Source organism: Cynocephalus volans, chromosome 16 (assembly GCF_027409185.1).
Source record: "Cynocephalus volans isolate mCynVol1 chromosome 16, mCynVol1.pri, whole genome shotgun sequence".
In the NCBI taxonomy this organism is placed as follows: Eukaryota; Metazoa; Chordata; class Mammalia; order Dermoptera; family Cynocephalidae; genus Cynocephalus; species Cynocephalus volans.
Window position 1 is genome coordinate 46,418,558 of NC_084475.1, and position 12,145 is coordinate 46,430,702.

General features: G+C 42.1%; 1 protein-coding gene across 4 annotated transcripts in view; it reads right to left on the minus strand.

Moving 5' to 3' along the window:
* Positions 1-3,939: 3,939 nt before the first annotated feature.
* Positions 3,940-12,145, minus strand: part of GLIS3 (GLIS family zinc finger 3) — a 450,792-nt gene continuing 442,586 nt past the window's right edge. For all 4 annotated transcript variants that reach the window (XM_063081158.1, XM_063081159.1, XM_063081160.1 and 1 more), the window contains 2 exons: positions 8,815-8,997; positions 3,940-7,955 (listed from right to left, as the gene is read on the minus strand). In XM_063081158.1, the coding sequence (XP_062937228.1) occupies positions 7,819-7,955; positions 8,815-8,997 (320 nt within the window). In that variant the 3' untranslated portion in view covers positions 3,940-7,818. The remainder of the gene's footprint in view (positions 7,956-8,814; positions 8,998-12,145) is intronic.

A 12,145-nucleotide genomic window follows, 5' to 3' on the forward strand; every position in this document is an offset into this window, starting at 1 on the left:
TATTTAACTATTCTAGGTACCTCATGTAAGAGGAATCATACAATATTTGTTCTTTTCTTTCTGATTTATCTCATTTAGCAAAATGTCTTTAAGGTTCATCCATGTTTTAGCAAGTATCAGAATTTATTTCTTTTTTTTAAGGCTGAATAATATTTATTGTATGTTTATACCACATTTTATCAACTTCTTGTTGGGCGTTTGGGTTGTTTCCACCTTTTGGATATTGAGCATAATGCTGCTATGAACGTTGGGATACAAGGATCTGTTTGAGTTTCTGCTTTCAATTGTTTTGAATTGAGAGTGGAACTGCTGGGTCATATGGTAATTATATGTTTAGCTTTCTGAGGAACCACTAAACTATTTTTATGGTACCAAAAAGGTGCTTTTTGGAGAAAGGTCAACAGACTGCATTCCTTGAGTCTCAATGCACATTAGCACAGTACAGGCTCTTGGAGGTCCTGAAGTGAGGACACATACATAACTTAGACCCACAGTTCCCAAACTGGTTTGGTGGTGGAATCTTTTCTGCAGAGTAACTGGTAATATACCTCCTCCCACGGGTTTGGGCAACAATGCTTTGAACTTAGCAGGCCTACACAGGAAGGGCTGGGGCTCGGGGCCTGTGGTTGTGGAAGAATCACTCAGAGTGCAGAAACGGGACCCCTCTAACCCTCCAACTATCCTGTTGGTGGCTTTGCACATGCTCTGTTCTCTGCATGGTATACCCTTCCTTTGCTTCTTTGCTTCTTGAAGTTCTATTTATCCTTCAGGACTAGCTCAGGCACGCCCCTTCCCCTTCCTGTCTCCATCTCATTAAAAATTCTAACTCAGTAGCTCTGTGGTGTGCATGCTATAGCTCTAGAATGCGTTTATAACAAGCCCCAGGGAATATTCTCAAGCAGATGATTCTTGGAATCCCTTTTAGCTCTGTGAAGATAAGTCACTTCTACCTCTATTTATTTTATACACAGTAAGCATGCAATAGATGTTGAATGAGTGAATGAATGAACAAATGAATGAATAAGTGAATGAATGAAATAACCTCAGTTTTCTCCTCTGTAAAACGATGAGCTTGGTCTGGATGTTCTCCATACTTTGTCTTGGTTAAACTTCTCTTTTTGAAATTCTGGTTATTTTACCCAAAATACTATGCTCTCAGTAGCTTTAATATCAGAACCATACACAACTCAAGCACATGAAACTGCTAGGGAGACCTGCTGAAGAGGATTTGGTCTAAGCTAATATTTAGCAAAAGACAGAGGACTCATGGATACCTGTATTTTTAAAACTACCAATTTAATCACAGGCTAGAGATGCAAAGGCCCATATGAACTCAGTCTTATTCTCTCCCCAGCAGGCAGCACCATCAAGGCTGACAAGGCCCTAAATTTGGGAATTAGGGAGCTCAGTATTATAGGAAACCAGGGATCAGGGAGGGGACTCGGGAATTCAGCTGCTGTCCTGCCACACGGAGGGGGCAGACCATGAGCAGTGTCAGGGCCCCTGACCCTGCTACAACCACTTCCCAGTGACATCTTTGAGTATAAAGGCCTGACTCTCCTTTCCCTGAGAACCCTGCAGGTTTTGAGAGACAGCTCCAGCTTCTCATAAGAGCTGTGGCCCAAGGAAAATGAAGTCTCCTATTACTTACAACCTCTCAACATTTCAGAGGAAAAATGTTGGCTATGGCTGCCAAATCCAGCAAATATTTGGTTAGCTTGGAAAGAATGGGTGCTCATTTTCCAATTCTCACAGATTTCTCTATGCCCAGTTCCTTTTATTAAAAACTTTAAATCCAGAGATAAAGTTGAATGGCACTCCAGGCTGTAAGCATTCATCTGTATCCTGGGGAGCAGAACCCAGGATCTAAACAAAGAAAAGCTTCATCAGTAGAACCCATGAATTTCCTCTAGGAACAGGACCCAACACAGGAGAAGAAAAGGCAGAGGGGCCCTTATCTGTGGGTTTCTTTGGGTGGATATTTACGGGAAGGGCTGGGAATGCTCTTTCAGTTGATGAGAGTGAGCAAATGATGGCGCACGGGCCAAATCCTGCCTGCTGCTTTTTCGTTTTTGTTTCTGTACAGCGTGTAAACTAAAAATATTTTTCATCTTTTCAAATAGTTAAAAAAAATCAAACAAAGATTTCATGACATCTGGAAATGAGTCGAAATTCAAGTGTGTGTCCATAAATAAAGTTTTATGGGAACATGGCCATAGCCATTTGTTACCATATTGTCTACGGCCGCTTTGAGCTACAGTGACAGAGTTGAGTAGTCGAGACAGAGGCCATAGAGCTTTCAAAGCCTAAAACGTGCACTCTCTGGCCCTTTGCAGAAAAAGTTTGCAGACCTTTGGAGTAGGTGATGTAAGTCTTGTCCCTCACTGTTATTTGTACGAAACTATAAAATATATATGTGCGCAGTCAAATAATTATAGAGCAAACACCTGTATAATCTTAACACTTGGGTCAAGAAATAAAACATTGTCCATCAGCACCCCAGAAGTGCTCCACATGCCCTTTCTTTCTGACCAGAGTTAATCAGTATCTGGGCCTTTGTGATAATATTTTCCTTGCTATTCTTTATACATCTACCACCTAAACTCTAGAGGTGAGTTTTGCTTGTTTTTGAACTGTATATAAGTAGAATCACTCTATTTGCTTTGGTGTCTTTTTCTTTCTCTCAACATGGTTTGTGAGACTTAGCTCTGAGTTACTGTATGTGGCTGCAGTTCTGCCGTTTCCTTTGCCGTAGAGCATTTCACTATGATACTTAGGGGTTCACTTATTCATTTTACTGTTGATGGACGGTTGGGTCTTTTCCAGTTTTGGGCTACTGTGGATAACATTGCTGTGAACATCTCATAACTGATCCATCACTGTCTTAAGAATCTCTTGAGAGGAGTGGAATTATCGGATTGCAGGGTATGTGGACCTTTCACTGCCACTTAATGCCAAACTGTTCTCCAAAGAGATTGCACCCAATCACACTCCCACCAGCAGCCTCCTTTTAGGGAGCTGAGGAGCTCTTTGTGTCTTGGCAGTCAGTGCTACTGTCATCTCCACAACCCTGAACCCAACAGCGTCTGCTATCTGGTCCTGAGGAGCCAGACAAGATGCGTGGGACCATCGTCCCTTCTGCTTTGTATCTTTCCTTAAAATAATTCTCAAGTCTTAAAAATGTAGTGAGAGCACAGTCGGCTTTCTAAGAATGATCCTTGCAATGTGGTATCTTTTAGATTCATATACTTGGCTAGCAGGCCAGCCAGGTGTGAGAATATCCTGACCTCACCCCTCTGTCCCCCATGGATGGCAGCAGAGGAAGAAAGCTCTTCAGAGCCAGTGGGACAGGTGGCCTTCCAAAGCCTGCAGAGTGGACAGGACGGGAAACCAGGGAAGCGGGAACTGCCCTTTCTGCCTTCCGGGAAATTCAGAGGACCGCAAAGGTCAGGGAATCAGCTCCTGGGAAGCTGATGTTTGTGTCTTCCTCTGCAGGGTTTCAAGGGCTGAAAAGGCCCCTCCACCAGCCGCCGGCACGCTGAAACCCCAGCACCTGGAGGATCAAGCACTAGAGGCATTTCTGAAGCATGATGTAGAGCTACTTTGAAAAGGCACAAATAAACTCCAAACCCTAGCAAACATTTATCCAGTTTGCGAAGCGGATTAATAGAATAACCAATAAAACATGTATAAAAGCTTTAATTAAATCTGATGAAATAAAACTTCATGTTTTATTTATGGACACTCCCAACATGTAAAGGATTCAGGGAGACATTCATTTTTACTGCCATTTCATCCTCATATCTATAATTAAATCCAGGCTGCAGCTCTGGCCCAAAGCAATGCGGCATTTTAAAGCTGGCCTTGGACACTGCCTCCCCCCCACCCCCTCGATCTGCTTTTAATTATAGTTACCATCCCCAATACGTAGGAGGCTGATGGTAAAACAAAACAACATAATACAACAAACAAACAAACAACAGTTGTTGCCATTGTGTTTTAAAGCGACATGCTGAAGGAGATTTCAGGCAGGAGGGTGTATCCTCTATTTCCAGTTTTATTCTGTACCAAGTGCACAATCCCTTCTTTCTACTTTTAACATAAAAAAAGGACTTCATGAAACAAGACAAAATAACTTATGATTATATGAAACATAACTGTGACAAATCACAAAACTATACATATTAATAGAAAAAAAAAGTGTACCTAATTCTTTAAAAGATTTATGACAATAAGCACCAGATGTGCCTCTAGAGTAAAATCGGCCCCATATCCAGTATGATATATGCAGTTCATTTCTCTACGTGAGCGTATATATCTATGTACAAGAGTCTGTGTGATTTATGGAAAACAGATTTCCACTTTTCCCCCCCAAAGTGCTTTATGTCAGCAACATTACACAGGATACTTTGCTGTCTGTACAAAATAAATCTCTTCTTTTTTACACTCACCATTTCTCCAATGAGTGTTTTTGCTTTTTTTTTTTGCTTTATCCATTGCAAAAAAAAAAAAAAATGTAACCGCAGAAATTCCACACCACCAACAAAAAGTGCCATTAAAAAATGCTGCTATAAAATGACATGGTCAAAACAGTCAAATAAAATACTAAATAATTAAACTGAACATTTACAGTCACTAGTCCCAATATTTCAAGACAACTGGAAAGTCGAGGTGTTCAGATGGGGGAGTTGAACATAAAGTATATCCCTGTTCAAAACAGGTATTAATGTAGTAGTGTGCTTGACAGCTGGTAATTTACAGACAACTGAAAAAACCAGCATTCTGTTATCAATGGAAACTATGCTGTGATCTACCAAAGACCTTTTTTCCACTTTAGAATCACCTACGTAATTGGAGGGAGACACAAGTAAAGGGAGATACCCCACAGGACCAGTAAATATTTAAATAATATTTAACAGCTGATCGGAGGCTAAATTACAACTGACATTTTGATGCAGTCCCTTTAGGGAATTAAGACAATGCAGCAAATGAAATGTTTCTAGGCATACGATTCTTTTTTTTAATGTAATAGGATAATTGGCTTTGGGCTGTGTATGTTTTCACAAGCACCCATTTTTTTTCAAAAGGGAAATGACAATTTCTGTTCAGATGTTTATGAAAATGGTTATATATCAAGACTAAAAAGGCCAGGAAATAAAAGGGAGTGCTTGTTTGAAGTTTCCACTGTTACTGCTACAAAAACAACGATGAAAGCATATATATATATATGTTTATATATATATATATCTTCTGCAATGCCAAAGTAAGCAAGGGACACATTTTAAGGTCAGGAGAGATTCTGGAATCTATGGACAGTGCGTGGAGTCTGGAAGGAACCTGAATGCATCACATCCTGAGGCTCTGATCTCAGACCTGCAGCCATCAGGAAACACCGCAAGGCACGGGCAGGGCTGCACTGGGCCCTGCTTCCTGCCTGCTCCATTCCTGCTGAGGAAGGAGCTGCTGCAGGTGCTGCTGCTGCTACCTGGATCCCTCCAGCCCAGGTGAGACAAGAGAGGGGCGGGGTCACGTGAGAGGCCACGGGAAGATCAGAGCTTGCTCCCAAGCATCTCCTCTCAGCCAAAGGGAGAGACGACGTGTGGTTTCTGAGGTTGAGCTTCTTGCTTCGTCTTCCTTCCCCCTTTCTACTTCAAATTATATAAAGCCACAAGGCAAGGCTGACAGTGTCACCTGAAATAACAACCTTGCCTTTTCATCTTTTTTCTCCTGTCCACACAAATGAAATATATTTTGAGTTCCTTGTAAAAGCTTCGGTATTTAAGAATGGATAGATGAACTCTCTAAAGATATCAGAGTTTTCCTTTCTTTCTAGAGTATGACAGAGGACACATGAGGGATGCTACTAACTAAGCCACTGTTGGCATGCATGTGTCCTTGCTTAGGCCAACTGGCATGACCCACAAAGTCTGCAGGAAGAGTGGTATTTTACATGCAGCCTGAGAGCTCACTTGGAAAGGGACTCTGATGTGCATCCTTTTGTAAAGCAGAGCAGATTTTTGTAAAGTGGGTAACTCATCTCTTTCGTAGACTTGGACGTCTGCATGGTAGCTTTTCTTAGAACACAGCCCACTCGTCACAGAAACTAGGTTGACCAAGAGCACTGTAAAAATGAAACCCACACTTGGTTTGATATTCACCTAGTTCTCTGCATGTTGGAATGAACTCCAGAATCAGGTAGAACACGACTGATTGTGGAGCCAGACTGGAAGGACCCATCTGTCAGGATGCAAATTGCCACAGATACCAAGTCTGACACCAAGCTGTTTAACTGTCTTGTTGAAGACTGTAATTATCTCATTTTGACAAACAGCATTGTTTCACTTTCGTTCACAAAACATTTTTTAAAAGAGATCTTGAATTGCAATAGTACCAGAATGTCAGAATTTATCAGGTCTTTGGGATTCAGCCAATTTTCATAGCCTATGCCCTGCACTTGGGATCATTTTAATAGCTTTGTAAAGGTGTCACAGACAATGACACCTTTAGGCTTGATATGAAATGGCCAAGTGCTCTGTGAAAACTCCAGAGTTCAGTAAAACCAGAGTTTCAGTTAAAGGGTTGCGTTCTTCTGCCCACCCTGCATGAACTGTCCCCTCTACCTTCCCAAGAGTCAATGGTCAGGCAATGGTGGGTGACGAGCACATCTGAACCGCCATCAAGAAGGAGAGAAGGGTGCAAAAAAAGGGAGTGTAGGAGTGTAGGGGAGAAACAGACAGACAGATGAGTGGATATTCTGAAGGAGGTGAGCAGAGGCTGTGCAAAGTGAGCGGACGCCGGGCATCCCTAGTTTGGTTTTCTGAGAGAACCCAGGCACACGACCCAGTGTGTCCCTGTGCTCACATCTTCCGGCACTCTCTGGGCAGGGCACCAGAATGGAGGCAATGGGCAAACCAGTCAGATGACCTTTTCCTTTAAACAAGGTCTTCGATGTGGGGTCGCAGTCAACCCATGAGGGATCCAATTGCAGCACTGGGGGTACAGGGTGTGTCTATCCCATTTCCCACAAGGTGGCCTTTGCTAACTGCAAAACAAACATCCCAAAGGTGGGGCCAGGCTGAGCTACAGTTGTAGCAATGTGTAAGTAGCTGAGGTGATTAAAATAACGATTTCCATTGAAAGAACAGACCCTACATATTGTTTCTTTGAAAGTAGATGTAAATAACAAGTCTTTAAAACGCAAAAACAAAGATAGGTTGCTGGAATACAAAACCTTATGTTGCTGTTGGAGAAACATCAAGAAGCGATTGGTTAGCATGGGGATATATGCAAGAGGAAAGGGGAACCCAGGGAGCTTCCGAGAGCTGAGCGGCACTGTGCTTTGGACGCAGATTTCCCTTCTCACGGCTGGCCTTGCGTCAGCCAGCAGTGAGGGAGGGCACTGGCTGCTGCAGCTCACTGTGCCTCTGGCAATTGGGTTGTCCTTCCCTATTCAGAGTTTTCACCAAGGGTCATCCCCAAACTACATTTTCACATGCACATTATTTCATTGGTGTCCTTTGAGGAGTGACAGTCAGGAAGTAACAGGTATCCAGTAGAGTGAGACTCTAAATTCCCTTTGAAAAGACAGTCCTGCTAGTCACCCGGTCCAGCAAACCCAGAGAGAAAAAGGAGCAACTGCAAACTTTCCTGCAAAGCTTGTTCTGATCATCCAGTCCTGACTTCCAAGGACATGTCAGTGACTCTGCAGGTTCCGCTGATTCGGTTGACATCCTTTTTCATGCAGTCTGTAAGAGCATGAAAACGAAAGATGGCAAGCAACAGAAAGGTTCTAGATGCACAGGAGAAGCCAGGGAACTTTTAGCCTTCAGTATAGACAGAGGACAGCTGGCTAGGACAGCGTTCCACAGCACTGATCTGCAAGAATGTGGTGTCTTCAGGCCCGCTGCGAAGAGACTCCCCAAAGAGGCTTGAGGAAGCTGAAGGCAAATCATACACTGGAAGAGAAAGAACATTGGAAGTTAATAACTCCTGCCATGCTGCACCACCGGTATGCAGTGCAGTAAGGCACTCTCCAAATGTTGACTGCGAGCTGAGGGGCAACCTTGCTGCCAAGGTCCTGCAGCTGGTCTCTGTCCTCGGGCACCTTAGCTGGGGGGAGGAGGCCGACTTGCAGGGAGCTGCTAAAACACATAGTCCAAAACATGGGCTGAGTAGAAGTAAAAGAAAAGTGCTCTATGGAAGGGCGAGGGTGGCTGACCCACCCTAAAAGTTGAGTAATAAAAGACTATGATATTCTCATAGATAGAGAGGTAGGGAAAGAACATTCTAGAAGGAGGAAACACAACAAAGATAGTGAGGGAGGGGCCCGTGGGGTCAAGGGTGCTGGCAAAGCAAAGGTGAGAGCATGTAGGGGAAATATGTGCGGGCAAGTCTGGAAAGTTTAATCAGGCCTACCATGGAGCTTTGAATGCCATGGTACAGAGTAGAGTTTATTCCCCAGCCAACTGAAAACTAGTGAAGGTATCTGAGCAGAATAGTGGCATATTTTATCCTTCATTTTTGGAAGGCAGTGCTCACAGATGTTTGGAGGGCAGGATGGAAAGATGAGGAACTGACTCAGGGAGACCTGTTGGAAGGCTATTGTGGGAGCCTAGGGGAGATACGATGGTGTCTGAACTAGGGTGGTGGAAGTGGGGCTGGAGAGGAAAGTGCAGATGATGTTTCAGGGGCAGTTCGACAGGATATGATGCAGTCACGTGTTGGCCCAAGTCCAGTCCAGGCTGGTCATGGGAAACCCACCTGGTCTCTCCTGCCAGTAGGCCCGAGTTTCTAAGTCACAGACACCCGACATACCTGTAATGCCCGAGTGAGCCGAGAACGCTCTGTGGAAAACGTCAAAACCAGCCTGGCCCATGGATGTGGGGACCAGGCAGTCCTCAAAGGAAGGCACCACATTGCAGGAGCTGCCAGGTGGCACAGTTCTCTGGGAGTCAGGGTAATGCGGGGGGCAGAATGTCTGCAGCTGCCCATAAAATCCTGAAATGCAAGCATGGCACTGAGCTACTTCAGGACACAAGTTCCAAAGATCATTACAACCCAGCCAGAAACCTCACTTAGCCTGGCTTCATATGACAAAATGCCTTTAACTCTTAAGGCCACCTTGTAAAATCTCCCAGGCAAGCATTTAGAATGTTCTCTTTGGATTGAAGCTCTTTGACCTTCCAGGGATTTCAAGGCTTGTTGGCTTGTAACATTTTTACCTTTCCTACTCACTCCAAAGAGTCCTGGACACCAAAGGCCTGACCTTCAGGGACTGTTCCTACCCCAGACCTTCCCACCAGGTTTTGAATGCATCTTCCTTAACTTAACTTTATGCTATATTCTACTCTATTTTTGACATTTGGTAAAAACCTGCAGAGTGCTCTTAATGAAGCCCACCTAAAAAAATGCAGCCTAGATCTACCTAACCATTCATCTGTCTTTCCAAAAGTCATACACATTATATCTTCCTCATTGTTTGGAATGGGTACATAGTATCCCGTAATTGGATATACTACAATTTGCTTTATTATTATTGTTGATCTTTGCAGTAAATGGGAAAACTGGAAGTGAATAAATAATATAATGAAGAAATATGATGAAAGATTTGTTAATATTTGAAAATAATCATCAACCTCTTGCTGATCTTGTTTCATCTATCCCCTTCAACTTTTTTCTCATTCCACAGAGTTTGCCTTAGGATCCTATGTGGTCCTTTTCTGTGATCTGCCAAACCTCCTATAATAACTTACCTTTTCCTTCTTTCTTCTTGCCTCATGATAAATTTAAGTCAATGGATTATTTTCTTGGAGTATAATATGCTTTTAAAAATATAATAACGAAACATCAATCCCATACTTTATTGAAGGGAGAGCTGTGGCTCTGCTGCTTTCTAGCTCTCTGGATTTCATTGTGTCTGTTTCCTCAACTGTAAAATGTGAATGTCATTATCAACTCACAGGGCTATTGTGAAGACTGTGAGTCATTGGATAAAGAAGTCCATCTAGAACATTTTAAAGTGCTTTATAAATGTCAGTTATTATTGATACCAGCATTCTGTTTTTGATGGACAAAACCGAGGTATTGATAGAGGAAGTGCTCCAGGGTTCCTTCCATAAACGTTAAGTGATGGAGAACACACCACTCATTTGTGGATTTTGAACCCCTGTGTGCCCCCTTCCTCTAGAACTGCCTCTTTTTCTTAAGATTGAAAGGCTTTATGCCTTGTTAAAAAAATCTGAGCCACCTATCAACAGGTAGCAGAGGTACTATTTGGGTTCTTCTTAGCTCTGTTTAAGTAAGACCAGCGCTGACACGGCCAGCCTACTGCGCTTACAACCCTTCTCATTTCTCATCAGCACCCTCAGGTAGCCGGTGCAACTGCTCAGATTACCCTTGGCTGGGAGGCCTGTTCTATGGTTGCCATGAACATCAACAAAGACTGTGTGCTTAACTGCTCATAAAAACACAGCCTGGCTCTCTAGGGGCAGATGATCCAAGATAGATCAATGCAGACTTATGCCAGGGCACACTCATAGTAAAAAACAAAATTATACCCTTTGTAAGCAGACAGTAGTATACTTTATATGGAATCAACAGAAAAATCTACATAAGATTTGGGGAGAGTAAATGCTTGTTAGCAGTATAGACTAGGAAAATATCTAAGGAAATATCACGTCAAGGCAGAAGAAGAAAAACTAAAAAAGGAATATCTCTTGTCCTTTTGATCTCCAAAGCCTTCTGCATGATCTCAACAGACAGACAGGCAAAGGACCCAAACAGGCCACTTGTAAATACTCATAATGCATCAACCAGTATGAACGAACTATCAACCCTCTAGCCATCAAAGAAATAAACATCAAAACAATGATAAAATACCATATTCTATATATAACATTAGCAACGATTTCTAAAAATCATTCTCCACGCTGGAGTGCAAACAATGAATAAGGCACTTTGAACAGTGATGTAGACACTGCGGGAGAGTACAAGCCTTTTGGAAAACAATTTGACAACCTGTATCTATGAAAATAAAAGTATTCATACTCTTGGAGTCCGGAGTTTTACTTCTGAGAATGTACCCTAAAAGTACAGTGTGAAGAACACAAGAAATTCTGCACAGAGATAGTATCACTGTGCTAATGATCTTAACAGAAAACTGAACAGCCAAAATGGCCAACCACAAGAAAAGGGTTAAGCAAGGAGCGGTATATGTATGTGACAGGAATGTTAAATAGCCATTAAAACAATATTTGCAACATGCAAAGATCATTCTAATGTTCGGTTTAAAAAAAAAAAAGCAAGATACAAAATAGAGATGGCAACACAACGTATCTATAGCTGCCTTTGGGTATTTTTAGGGTTTTTTTTGCCTTTATATTTTTCCGAATTTTAATAGTGGTGACGAGAAAACTTCCTGGTGAACTTCCTGGGTTCAAATCCTAGCTCAACTACTTATCAATTCTGTAGTCTTGTTAAATTACTTCACCTCTTGGTGTCTCAGTTTTCTAATTTGTAAAATGGGGTTAATAGTAACTACAAGTCACTGAGTTACTATAAAGATCAAATGAGTTAATATTTACATACTGCAAAACATAATTTGATAATATAATGAACTACATAATTAATATTTATATAATATACAATAAATAATATAATTTATATAATATATATGTTTGATGAATAAGTAAAATAAAATGTAAAATTATTTTGCAATGATAATGTAGTTCTCAAATATGAAATAAAGTTATTAAGAGAAATAAAAATTTCAAAGAAGCAACAAATAAGTCCCTTGGCAATAACCAAATGTAAGAATGAACACAGAAGCAGGTATATCATGCACCCCAAGTTCCTGGGTAAAATCTTCTGGCACATTCTTGGCTCTTTGGAGATCTGAGCTGTACTCCTCTTACCCATATTGGTTCCTAGATCCTGAACAAATTGGCGCACATAACTGATTTCTTCAGTCACTCCAGCAGCAACAAGTTGGAAAGTTTGAAGGAACCTGGGATGGGCGGCTGAGTGGTTTGGGTGGTTCTTTGGACTGACCTTGACTTTGGGTACCTACTGGCAGGCACATGTAAACATGGCATAGCCCTTGGCAGTAAAACACTGCCATGGACCATCATGGTTGGCCTATTAGAAT